General features: G+C 44.0%; 1 protein-coding gene across 1 annotated transcript in view; it reads right to left on the bottom strand.

Annotated features, from left to right (window-relative positions):
- Positions 1-14,364, bottom strand: part of elp4 (elongator acetyltransferase complex subunit 4) — a 54,408-nt gene that overhangs the window by 20,343 nt on the left and 19,701 nt on the right. Inside the window, exons 8-9 of the mRNA XM_053427128.1 lie at positions 11,028-11,136; positions 9,046-9,152 (exon numbers count right to left, since the gene is read on the bottom strand). Coding sequence (XP_053283103.1) covers positions 9,046-9,152; positions 11,028-11,136 — 216 coding nt within the window. The remainder of the gene's footprint in view (positions 1-9,045; positions 9,153-11,027; positions 11,137-14,364) is intronic.

Raw genomic sequence — 14,364 nt, 5'->3', positions numbered from 1 at the left:
CTAATCTCTGTACAGGCATTAACACTCTTGCTAAGATTCAGAAACACACACGAACACCAGGAGTCTATTGCGTGGCGCAAAAACCCCCCCACTGTACTGATTTAATTATAATTTTGTGCATTACAGCTTGTGTCGCCTTGCAAAACTTCTGTCGATGCAGAGAGCTCAGATGAGGACTGCTGACTGTCAGAGTGTTTTTAAGGATGTGCTTCAAAGGAGGATGTTAACTTGTATGTCCCATGAGATTTATCTAGTGAGCGATGCTCACTGGGATCTGTTCTCTTGTTGAGGTGAGCGTTACTTCTCAAGAGTAAATGAAGTGACTTGATAAGTGAAAACTTTGGTGTCTGCAACGGAGACGTTATATATTCTGATCATACCTTTCAATAAATAAGCAATACGGACTTTCTTCAGACTTTTTGAAGTTCACAATTCCGCTGGTGTGTCTTACGATCTGTCAAAGTAAAGTATTGCTACAATGATAAGGAAACTAAAAACAAAACCTGGAAACTACAAAAGTTGTATGCAAATATACACCGACAGGACGGCACACATGCTAACCAAAGGTGACGCAAACACACATGCACACACGCTCACAGCGGGCGATGAAGCAAGCGCATGTCTCCAAACAAACAGTCTGTGTAAGTGAGCAAACAACATCAGGCCATCAGATCACTTCCCTCTCCAAACATGAAGCCTTCAGATGTGAAACTCCAGGCCGTGGATCTTTCAAACCGCTGAGTTACAAATCACACAGAGGAACAGGAGGCAGAGGGGAAATGAAAATGAATAAAGAAACTTAACAGTGAGAGACACTCCATACTCGGGTGCCATAAATAGATTTATGACGATGGGATCAAGCTGACATCTTGATGATTCTGTTTGATTTAAACAAAATGTAGGTGTCTTTAAAAAAAAAAGAAGATTTATAAGAATCCTCAGACTAACATATGGAGTAACCTTTGTGGCCTTCCAGGACTTGGGGGTGGTGGTGGGGTTACGCGGGGGGGTCTAACGCTCCAAGGACTGTAGGCACGCTAGGGAGAGGTGAGCTGTCACCCCCCATTACGATCACAGCCTGAGCTCAGAAAGGGGGAGGGGTAGGAGGAGGGCAGGCAAAAAAAAAAAAAGAAGAAAAAAAAAAAAACTGGTTCCTCGCTAACCGCCATCTAGAGCCATCCCCGGGCATCGGAACCCTCAGTCTGCAACGGCCTCCTGGGAAATACTTGCACGCAAGTCGTCCTCATCCTTAGCTAGCGGTGGGTCATAATGTGTATGGAGGTAAGAGGAGGGGGGTGTGTGTGTGTGTGTGTGTATTTGGGCTGTGTAAGCAGAATGTACGGACTTCACTTGACAAATTAACAACTGTTTATGTTTTTCTTTCTTGTTTCACAGAGAGGGGGTATACTGATGTGACTTATAAAGATAGGGAGCATCTCACTGCAACTCTTTTTATTAAAATGAAGGCAATCAACACAGAAGAGGGTTTTTAAAGGGCTCAATGTGACGAGACACCCGATGGAAACACCTTCAATAATCAATACCTGGTAAGAGTTTGTATGCAAAGGTTTGAAAAGTATTTTTCGGCCTAGGATGGTATTTGAAAAAAATACTTTGTACGTCAGTCTGAGCACAGCAAAGAGACACGAAATGTCTCGGCGTATTATGCGATACATAACATGGTGGAATATAACGTGCCAGTGGATAAGAAGCCTGCCTCAGATTTGACCTTTTGCTGCCTTTTGTGTGGGTTTGGGTAGCCACTGCTTAGGTGCATTCTGTTCCCCAGATCCCACTCCTAACACCCCTGTCACTCATCATCACTCATCATTGTTAGGAACAAAAGGAAAGTTTTGTTAAGCCACACACTGGAGTATTCTCCCACCCAGTAACTCCCCCACCTTCACACATTCACATGTGTGTTAGGTTGCAGACACACACATACACACGCTGACAAATGCACAAAGAAAATTGTTCTATTTTTGCAGCATAAACACAAGACCCCTGACTCACATGTGCGCCCTGATTCATGGATGGGGTCACAAACGTTTCCATAAGGCGCCATCACCTTGCCCTCTAACTTGCCTTTTGATGTGCAGGCTTGTCCTTCCAGTGGCCCTTTGACTCATCTACTGAGTGTAATTAAAGTCTATTCAGTGCTCTATGTGTGTCCTAACTATCCTCCATCATGCGGCCAGGCCTTTCAATGGCCACCTGTGAACCCTGAAGGACAGGGGACACTTGCCCTCATAAAATTCATGAGCGCTGTTACATTCAGCGGCCGGCCAACTCCTCTCAATGGCCAACACCGCTTTTAAACAACTCTGTGTTGACTATTGGGTGAATCCTTTTTAAATACAAACATATTCACAGTAGCAGGGGTTAAGTAGCTCCCATGATTAGAGAAAACAGATGCCTTGATGGTTTGCTTGGAGACAAAGAGAAAGAGAGAGCTTCAAAAGACCCAAATTTGCTTTTGTCGAGCAAGAACTCATCAAGGGATTGCTGACACAGACAGCTTTTAGAAAACTGATTTGGCATCTGCTAACATGTGGCCAAACCAAGCACACTGCTGTTAAAGATCTAGAAATTACAGACCCAATGTAAGTTAGTGGCAGACTGATCAGATCTGACTTTTAACCCCTTTAAACCAGAGTATGTGATCGTATCTACATAAAAAAGTATTTGTACATTCGCCTCCATTCTCTGCCAAATGGTGGTGGAATGCACAAATGTTTCAAACTTGAATAAACTTAAACATTTTAGAATAGTAATTTTTCAGTCAGAAAATGAGCGCAGCCCATTTGACACATCATCTGTGTTTTCAAACTTGCTCATATTGCAACAGCAAAACTACTGAGCAAACTCACAGAGGAGTAGACACATACAGCACCCACCCGCCCCCTGGACACCGCGGTGAGAGTGTGGGAAAGTTATTTTTAGGTTCCAAGCAGAGAGCCTTCCTGAGTTTGATGCTCCTACTGCGGATCAACATTCCACCTTTGAACCTCTCCGACCATGGAGCTGTTTGTGCCCATGATGGCAGTTTCTCTGTGGAGACTGCTTCATTTAAAACTGGACAATCGCTGCTTTTTTTCCACCGTTGTGTTAGGTCTCAGTGATGAGGGTAACAATGTTTCAAGGTCGTTTTAGAATGGACATTGCTAGACATTGGTTTGTTAGCAGGTTTAAGCAAACACTGCTAAAGCGATTTTAACCAAACTTGGTGGAGGGATGAGGCCTGGGAGGAAGCCATTAAATATACGCGCATGCAGATTAAGGGGCTGATCAAGGAATTTTACTTTTACTATGTATTAGGACAAATAAATAATTTCAGTCATCAGACCACTGAGGTTATCTTTTCACCCGTCTGTTTGTTTGTTGGTTGGTTTGCGAAAATTACAAGACGGTTTACCATGAAACTCGGTGGGGGGATGCGGTATGGGTCAGAGAAGATGGCAGATCCAGGATCACATTCTTTAACAGCGTCAGAATTTCTCTATGTTGCTGGTTTATTTGTTTCTATTAACCAATATATACTTTTTTTTAGGTTTACACAAACAAGGATCAAAAGAAAATGTCCAATGATAAATGATGTCTGATAATGAGGAGAAGTAGTTTAGTACTTGCACAGGATTGACACTAAACACATTTGCCAGTCTTGCCAAAACTTTTTAAGACTGGCACAAAATGTTCATGGACCTCAGGCAAAATCAGACAGTATATTTCAGAGGCAAATAACAATAAAATGATTCAGAGGCCAAAGATACAGTGAAGACCCAGTTCATAAGCACCAGGGGGCCTATGGTTCCCCAGTCACTGCCATTATGCTAATGGAGAGCCCTTTCTGTGCACACTTACACATACCCCATAGTACCACGAGACCCCATGGATGTAGGGTGGCATGCAAGTTACAGCCTCTTCCCATTCCCCTCTCTAATTGGAGCTGAAGACGAATAGGGATACTTTAATCAGGTCTGAGTCCAACGTGGCCGGCCTAGTCTGATGGGGGCTGAGTGGTGCATGGACCATGTTAAGGGTTCACTGATCACTGATGAAACAGCTTCACTTCCAGGGCGAGTTCCCGCAGACCACACTCTTACTCAGTCTGGCAGGAGGGGCACATGTGCCCTGTTTTGTTTTGCTTTAACACTGTCCGTTTGCAGGAAATGTTTCGGCGTTGTGATGATGTAGTACAGAGGGCAGCACATTTGGCAAAGTCCCAGATATTCTCTTACTGAGCTTTGACTCGACTGCAGCAAACGCAACCGCTACTGCTTTTCCTCCCTGGGCGCTTGACAATAACAAAAAGGCTCATTTGAGGCTGTTTTGGCCAGTGTTCTTAACTATTTCTGAACCCTTGACCTCGCCTTAACAAGCATATCCTCTGTGCCCAGGCTACCTTGACTTCACATCAGACAACTTATGCCACTGTGGGGTGCGGTGGGGGGGCACTTATTGAGAGGTTTTATGAGAATTCATGTCAGCAGAGTATTTAGTTGAGCATTAGTTGAGTGGTTTTGGTTTTCTAAATTAAAAGAATATGCAAAAATTTGTCAATACACTTATGCAGAAGACCTGAATTACATCACCTAGATACCATAAACAACCCCACAAAAACGTGCAACCCCCCTACACACACACACACACACACACACACACACACACACACTAACACGCACACACACAAACTGAAGACTCAGCAGAGACCTTACAAGCTGGGCCTTTTCAAACACACATGCACATTTGCAGAATAGATAGAAGACCTGTTAAATAATAAATGCCAATCTGACGTATGTTGTGAATATTGTTCGGCTGAGGGGTACGATTGCGTGCCACTGACAGGCCTGCACTAAGCTCTCTCTCTCGTTCTTATATATGCACAAACCATAAGCACACCTCATTCCAAAATGCGACAGAGGCTGGTGTGCACCAAGGGAGGAAGTTTAAATTATTGAAGTGGAATATTATTCCAAAGGTCCACTCCCATCTGATGGTGCTTCCCAAAGCAGATGTAGGAATCACATGCAGATGTGTAGGGAGCCGAAGGTTGCATGTTACTAATAGGTTGAGGACATGCAGTAAGCCTAATGTTTGTATTCATTTTGTTGTCAATGTGCAAATACTCACTGCGATATACACCAGGAAGTACATATTGAATGACCCAATTTAGTTCCCTCTCCATATGAATTCTCTTCAATATTGGCTTTTCTCTGATCTTTAGTACTCTTATTTGAGACATGGGGAAGCAGAAATACGAGTAGGCATGGAACAAAAACAAACATATAAACAAATACACCAACAACCCCTGAGGACTGGGTCTCTGTCTAACCCGTTTTGCATTTCTACAATTCTTTCTTTCCCTCCCTTTTTATTTCTCTCTCAATAAGATGGTTTGGTGCCTCTGAGGAAAAGCCCTCATTTTAATTAGACCTGACCTGAGAATCACTTAACTGCTCCTCTCCGCTTCTGCCCCCCCCCTCTCTCCAAGCCTTCGCTCTGCTCCTCACATAAGTCCATTAACACCCTTCCCTTGGCACCCACAGGCTTCAACAGGGGGCAAGCACGGGCGTTGTCTTAAAAACGTTTTGAGGACATGCCAGGAGAAATTAACCTACTCTACACACCTCCCTCGGACTCTTTAAGTTCGCCGTCCTCTTCTCCTCATTTCTTCTTCAGCTCGGCACCATTACAATCTTCGTGCACTTTTTCTGTTTCCCTCCACTCTATAGGTTGACGCCATCTTTCTAATACGGACTCTCTGCACTAAGGACTTAAATACAACCAAAACAAGTTCTCAAAGGCTGGGAAGTCCACCTTAAAGCTTTTGTACAGACTACACAGCTACGGTGACATAGCTTGTTAGTGCAACAGACACCTCCAAATAGCCTCTCAAAGCTACGACTAATTTGACACAAATCCCTGTATTATACTGTATTTGACCCCATGACCTGCCTCTAGCACCCCGGTACCCCAGAGGCACATTGCCTGTCAGTTTAAAGGGTCAGACAAAGGTAAGCAGAATGTAATTGCGTACCATCTGCATTCTTCCGAACTTCATCCTCAAAGCATCTCGCATTGTGAAACTACTGACAGAAGCCTGTGTCGGCTTAATATTAGCGTGTGGGAAAATTCTCCCTTGTAAGCGCGTTTGTGAAAGTGCGTGTGTGAGTCTCTCAATAAGTATGCGCTGGTGCAGTTTCACGAATGCCAATATCTCTATGTGTGGGAGAACGCAATGTTTGTGTCTGTGAGTATGTGTTAATCTTGACTAAACACCTAACACTCCCCCTACCTGCTCAGACAGGGCCATGGGTTAATTCTGGCCTCCGGCATCATGGCTAATAACTGCTCATCAACCGCAGTTTGAACTTTGAGAAACGTCAACCGTTACTGTAGTTACCCTACCGCGGAACCAGTAAAACCTTGATGATGGTGCGTAATTTAGCGTTGGGAATTAATATACGAAGAATCTATTAAGGAAAAAAATGTTTTTTTCGAATAACTTAATACAAGAGACACAAGAGCTATCTTTATTGACGAAACCTTTACTCTGTGCGTTGGCAAACAAACACTCTTCCGCGTTCCAGACGTGCTACGTGGTAGAAGTGCGAGTCAAACAGCAGTTAAGAAATTAGCTATCAGCGTGACTTCATGTGAAGGTGAGGTGACATGTAGCTGCCTGACCCAGCCAGTGAGGAGCTAGCGCTGTCAATCAACTGTCATTCACCACCGCTGCAATCACAAATTAATCCAGATAGATGATATTCAAGGAGCAGCTGATTTTGCTGCTTTTCAAACATGGAAAAGGAGTCAAAAGTTGAAAGAGGTGCATCATCTCCACTGTGACAGACCGAGCAGTGCAGAACAAACTTGGTAAGAGAATGCTGTATTATGTGGCCCCGGGCGGAGAGGTCCTGTAGCCTGAGTAAATGAGGTGATTAGCAGGGATGGTGTGGGCTGTCACACGTCAGACACTGGGCTTAGAACCCAATCATCATCTCATGTGTCAATCATCGGCCCACGAGGCAGTTGACCAACAGGTCAAACACGGTATACGATGAGTCACGGAGTCAGAGAGTGCAACCGTTTACCTGAGTGTGATCTCACACGCAGCGAAACCAATGCCTCTGCAACGAGGGATGAAGAGCCAACACGCACTCATACCTTTGTGACATCTCCATCTCAGGTGAATTACAAGCTAATGACAGCCAATCACAGCGCTAAGGAACCCAACACGCGAACATATCGGTGTACTAAAATGACGAATACATGTTTTGATTGATTTGATGCTTGACTGCTGATATGATACAGCGTTCTCTGGGAACTTCCCTGCCAAATAGCAATGTGTCATGACCAAGCATCGTGACTGACATCCCATATTATTACAGAGCCTTTTTTAGGAATTTTGAATCACTCCAATTTTATTTTAATGTTCTGAGGGCAATACGAGTGTGTGGTTCAACGAAAAAACTCCAATAAAGCTCCTTAAACAAGGAAGACAGACAAAGCTTGGGTCTTAACAATGTGCTGCTGGGATATATGACACGGTATCCAGGCCCCATTGAGCTACAAGGATGCGCAAGGCCTCGGCCCCCTGGCCTGCCCAATACAGAGGCCTAATTAAAAGACCATTGAGGATAACCACCTTGACTTTTATGGAGCTTATAAATCTATACTGGAGTGGCCTATTTGGGGGGTCAGAGAAAGGAGGGGGAGCGGGCAGATGCAGACGGGAGAAAAGGTTAGAAGGATGGTGAAGAAAATGAGAATGGGCTAACCGTAGGATGTAGGGCCAGGGGGGGTGGGCATTCCTCCCCTTCACCTCCTGACTGAGACAATAGGACTCACTAAGAGCCAGGGACCAGAGGGTGTGATAAGGTAATGATAATGTAATGAGGACCAATCATGAGCCTGAGCTAAGAGGAGGGCCCCTTAATTTGTCCCCAGAGTGGTAGTTCAGTGACAGATTGATTGCTCGGCGTGACAGTGATGATGTGACACATGCAAAATGGATGCATCTGACAGGAAGTGAAAAAGGTGGGGGGGGGGAATTTTTCATAAATCAAATGAATGAAGAAATGGAAAGGCATGTATTCTCCACTGGCTCCAAACGGTCAAGCTAATCAAACCACTTTAAGCTATTAAGCCAAATGGGGGAAAAACCCGCTTATGTTGGAAACATTGCTTGTGCATTTTTGATGCCCCATTAAACCTTCAGACCTCATTCCACTGTATCTCAGAAGATGACGCTGAGGCCCTCTGGTTATCACACCCCCATTCACCCTAGTTTTAGACGACGGTTTGAGGTGATGCCGGTGCCTACTGCTCGCTGTTTTCAACAGGTCACAGGTGTTGTCAGGTGGGAATTGAACGTACAACAAGCTGCCACACAAAGTAAGCGGCACCTACTGTTCACTGTTTGTTCATTCCAGAGCTGCGTGGTGTGAAACGCTTCCCTAAATGCAAACCTGTTTGTTGTGGTGGCTCTGTTTTTTGTCTGTCACGAATGGCTAGGGACGTGTCCATGGTTCAATTACATACTTTTATAGTGTATCAAAAACGCGAACTGCACGTTTAAGTTAAACTCCACCTGTAATTATTTTATTGCATATTCATGCCTATAGATAGAAATTAATCTCACTCTGTCGCCTCTAGATGTTGAACAGGAGAAAGTGTGGCAGCAGCCGGGTATAATCAATAGCTCCATCTGATTTTGCCTCCCAATAACAGATAAAAGTAAACAGAGGCTGACAGAGCTCGGAGACTTCTCAATGTCATCAGCACGTAATTTCAGCACAGGTATGAACATGATGGATGGAACTACTGTAATGGCTATAAATGTTAAGAATTACATGAAATCCAAAGGGTTTTACAGCAAGTTCCCAAAAAATACATTAGAGGAGTAAAAGCGTGGCAACGAGACAAAGCAAAAGAAAAGTCTGCCAGACGGCATTACAAATACAACAAGAGGGCAGAACCACTGAATACTATGTTTTGTTTATGAAGAAACCCTGAGTGTACAGAGTGACCCAGACAACATACCTCAATGCTGAACTGTTTTCTCTTGAGCTTAAAGGCGAGGTCCTTGTGGTCAGGGAGTTGACTCGCCAGACAGTTCAGGTGAGGTACCTGACGAACATGTAACAGGCCTGTGAACAATAGAGAGAGCATGTGATTAAAAGGGCAAAAAAGAATGTAATACACAAAGACCATGGACGATATTCCTGTTCTATTCATGTGTTTTGTTATTCTGTGCCAACAAGAAAATGATTGCGCTGGAGAGAGGTGTGCTTTTTAATTGAATGTACAAATAAATGTGCAATAATGTTTTCTCCCTGAATGACACATGCAAGATTCGTTATGACTTCTACCTAGAACTCAACCAACATTATTGCATTTTAAAGGTATAGTTCTCTCCTCTGTGCTTGCAAAAAAGGACATCAGATAAAATAAAATCTTTGCTGTTCAGGAAAGTTTCAAATATATTTACTGAGGCAAATTAGAGCAGTAAGGGACAGGGATCGAACACAAGGGAAGAACTCCAAAACAGCCAAAAGGAAGCTCTGGAGGATTTTTTAAAAACTTTTCGTTGCTCGTTTCCATTCACTACAAACTTACATTTTTATAAAACTGGCAAAATACTGTAGAAGTGAAGTGGTACAAATGAGCGTGAGAGGAAAAAGAAGAGATCGAGGGAGTAATGGAGAAAGGGAGACAGACAGAGAAAGTGGGGGATGGTGGATTCTCTCCTCTGTGCACTTGGGTGATTTCCCCTTGCCTGATTTGCAGTGACAGGCTTCCCAGCATGCTTTGAGCAGCCCTGAACTGCTGCCGCGAACTGCTGCCGCAAACACGCACGCACGCGCGTCCGCACGCACTCTCACACTCGTACCAGATGCGTTTGCACTCATGAACACACATCAAAACAGTCATACACATAAATGTATTTCATAACCCGACCAGAATTTCTCTGGCTGGTTAAACAGAGGGCAGATATATTTTTGAACAAGACATTCAAATAATATTAATGTCATATTCCAAATAAAAGTTTGGTTATTTATTCGATTTTATTAAATGAGGCGCTAAAACACTTGTACATTATGTTAAATAGCTAACAAGCCACCTGCCTTTTCAATGCACAGGAATGTAAACAGTATGGGATGTGATACCTAAATAAAACATGCTGTTGGATGAAACCAAAATCTGCCATTGAATGTTTTTACTCCTCATCCCTTCATCTGTCACAACCATGGCTGTCTAACCCATGGAGGGGAGGGAGTGAGGAAATGAGAGGAATAGTGCAAGAGTGGGAGAGTTCGAGAGGCACGGCTAAAAATACCCCACTCGCTTAAACTGACCTTTATGCGTGGAGTGTGTGATAGAGTGATAGAAAAGAGGGATGCAAGCCGGAGAAAGAGGGAATGTCAGAATCATACAGGAAAAGTGATGAGCGAGGACTGGAAGGCTGGAGACAAACAACGCTGCCCTCCCCTCCTTTTCCTTCGCTCCCTTCTCCACAATCATCCCTTACCAGTGTCCTCCTCTCCTACAGAAAGCCTTGCCCTCCATTTATTAGCAGAGCATGCTGGCCACAGAGACATTGAGCGAGGGACAGAGAGATAGAGGCAGAGAGGAAGAGTGATGGTGAGAATATCGATTCCCCAGTGTTGGTCTGCGCTGCTCCAGAGCCTCAGGGGTATGGGACGAGGGGATGGAGAGGGGGCGAGGTGAGAGAGGGAGAGACGGAGAGAGGCTCTGATGGAGGGGGGGGGGGGGGCAGGGATGGAGGGGGTGAGGGTGCGAGGGAGAGGGGGTACAGCGTGGCAGCTGAATCCCCCCCGGCCTGTCTACTGAGGAGCACGTCTGATTGAGCAGCAGCACACTAACGCGCACTGACAGCCTGGCCTGCAAGGGGGCTGCCCTGCCTCCATCCACAGCCCAGCCCCAGCCTTAATGCACTGCCTGTGTGTGTGTGTGTTTGATGGAAAAGAGACAGAAAGATAAGTGAGTGTGTGTGTTCTTACCATGGTAATCTTTGTAGAGTGGGTTGGTCTCTCTCTCAGAGCCTTTGAATGATTCCAGCGCTATGGCATTGTCACATAGCCTGGTTATGCTGCCCATTAGAGCTCTGTCCTGTAGGATCGAGGGAGATCCAGGGAGAGGGAGGGAGGGGGAGAGAGGGAGACAGAGAGGGAGAGAGAGAGGGAGAGAGACATGAGCAGGTAATTAAAAGCCTCCTGACGGGCCATCGGTGTTGCAATTAAATTAGGTCATCATTTCCCGTGGCCAGGACATTTCTGCCCATGGCTCAGGTGAGGGCGATGAGGTGTGGAGGTGGACAGAGCACTGATGGAGGTAACACAGGTGATGTCCGGGCAGACCCACGGACATACACCTTTACTTCAGGCATGCATTTTTCAAAAGGAGGGCATGGGAAAAGTCAATGAGCAACACATTGAAATTATATTATTCAACATTTTTTTACAACGAGGCCCTCAGTTGGTGCTCACTCTTAAACCAGCACCCAGCAGGGGAGGACAGAGAAGTGGGAGAAAGTATCAACGGAGGCTTGATGATGAGAGCTCCACCTACTGGTCAGGTCAGCAACTTGACGACAAGGAGGGCAAATCAGGGGCAAAATAAAATAAAAAAATTGATAGAAAGAATGAGGGAGGAATATACAAAAGGATGGAGGCAGGGGGTAAAGGGAGTGGAGGGTAAGGAGAGAGAGAGGGACATTGGGATGGAGGGAGTCCTGCATTATTAATTCCTTTGCCTCCTGAATCATTCACGTCCTTTTCTCTGTGTTGGCTGCCACCGCCTAATGCAGTTTTCATGCCTCCATGTCTTTTCTCCACTCTTTCTTCCTTTTCATTTTTGTCCTACTTTTAAAGTATGCATATCCCACCAGTCAGTACCACCGGCACTTACGGGGTATACGAGGTCACTCCACACGCAGCAATTAACGCAGGAGCAAGAGTTTTAATACGACAAATTATTCAAAACATCAAAGCCACAATATGACCAACAATGTTTGTGCGAGTTAAACAGCCACACCTAAACTGTGAGATAATTTTTAACCATGCTTATACTATCCATGCACCCTAGTCTAGGCCATAGTAACTGTGCTTAGTTAAATACAAAGATGAGGCTCCTTGGCAATGAGTCAAAAGTTTCAAAGTCAGAGGAGTAGAGTGTCCACACAGAGCTGTGCAGGACTGTGGCAGCAGAACAGAATGAGGTCAGTAAGACATGCACACGCTCTGCAGCTCCATGAGGTTAAGGAGGTGATCAAGGAAACGCTGACCTCATATTCTTATTTTTTAAGTTTATTGATAATAGATAAGGGGCTAAAACACAAATCATTTTGGTTCTGTGATGTCTCAGTTATGTCAGATTCAAATTGCGTAGATCGTGTGAACACCCTGAGCCGCAGCTGATGACTACCGAGTGACATGTCAAAGGGAGGGCACTGCATCCGACTTACCCTGCAGGATCTCACCATGACTAGCTAGGTGACAGGGCTCACCCAGTTACTGAATAACCCACTTTGATGCAGATGTTTACTTTTGTAGGTATGTCGCTGTTTATGCATGTGGTTCAATATCAGATCGCTGGTGTAGTTTTCTTAAAGTAAACAATCTACCCAGTAATATGCCCAATATTCAATACATCACTGTGATGGAAGCAGGAATGAGATTTCGGTTGCTCTAATGTCTTGGGAAAGGAGGAACCAGATACAGAATGAGACTGAGACTAAATAAATGTACATCACTTTCCTCACAAGAGATGGAGGCAGGACTTTTCCAAAGAAAATGAACACACGCAGACACCATTAAAATTCAGAGGACATGAAACTCGAAAGTGCCGAGATGATGACATTAAGAAATGGTGACATGTCAGGGTTCTGATTTAAACATACTTTTAAAAATTAAATTAAAATAGGAAAATGACCATTGGAAATATTCCATAACCACCCACTACATAATACTAGCACTTGCAATTATTGAACATTATTGATTGAATTATATAAAACTAGAATGGCACTCAGGTGAGAGCATACCTCCTCCAAGTCCCCTTAATTCAAACAAGCTGCACCAAAGTGCACCAACTATATCAGTCCCCTGAATATACCAGATTGTTTTTCAAGATCTATGAATTATTTCAGGGGAAATTGTTGAGAAAAATTGTCACAAAATGCAATGTTTAAGAAAGTGAAATAAAATCTTCTGTGTGAGCTCTTATACTGGATTCGCTCAAAAATATTTTTTGGTGCACATACCAAACGCCGTGGAAAAACATGACCTCCTTGGTGGAGGTAATTATCCCAGTTAATAAAGACAAATGTATCCTGTAGATTAATTCACTTCTATTCTACTGAAAGGGATGTTTAACTGAATTACTTTGAAAACCTCTGACGGTAGATATGAAGTGCTACCTTCAAGGTCTTAAATTCAAATCATGTGAAATGGAACAACTAAAATAAATGACCATAAGGAATTTGAAGTCTTTAGCTTCAAATTAATTCACTTCTATTCTACTGAAAGGGATGTTTAACTGAATTACTTTGAAAACCTCTGACGGTAGATATGAAGTGCTACCTTCAAGGTCTTAAATTCAAATCATGTGAAATGGAACAACTAAAATAAATGACCATAAGGAATTTGAAGTCTTTAGCTAAATCAAAATGCAGTGAGATTTAAGAGTAACAATTAACTACACTAGAGGTCAGCTGTGAAGAAAACCATCTTTTGTACTCTACCTATCTGGTACTAGATGACTGTGCTTGACCAATCCGTAACCCTGTGACAAAATGCTCTCATAGGTCAGGACACAGGTTACACACAACACCGCGCAACGTACACAGCAGGTGAGGTGTAGACGGGTACATTTTGGGGATGGGTGTGTTTTGTGTTTGTGTTTACTTGGAGGGGGGGGATGGGTGTGTTAGCAGGAGATAGTATGACGGCGGAGGGCCGGGCTAGGACAAGCCTAATTAATGTTTCAGATGGTCTGTGGCACTGGGCTGCTGTGAGGAGGCTTTCAGTGAGTTGCTCTGCTTCCCAAGCTGCTCAATAATGGATAGAGAGTCCAGTGCGGTCTCGGCCAGCTAGCCCACTGCTACTAGTCTAGACAGTCTTCTAAAGGCCACACTGTGTTAACTAAGCTAATTATCAACGGAAAGTTAGTCGGTGAAAAAATCTAAGATGACTAAGATATACATATCGAACACACCCAATTTATGACCTCAGTTGACCACTTATAATCTTTCTTCTGACATCGTGAAGTGAGATTCACAGTGTTTCTTATCACAAGGTCATTACATAAACTGCCATCTTAATAGCCACTCATTACCTACAT

The sequence above is a fragment of the Pleuronectes platessa genome, chromosome 1, assembly GCF_947347685.1.
Source record: "Pleuronectes platessa chromosome 1, fPlePla1.1, whole genome shotgun sequence".
Classification (NCBI taxonomy): Eukaryota; Metazoa; Chordata; class Actinopteri; order Pleuronectiformes; family Pleuronectidae; genus Pleuronectes; species Pleuronectes platessa.
This window is presented reverse-complemented; position numbering and strand designations above follow the sequence as displayed.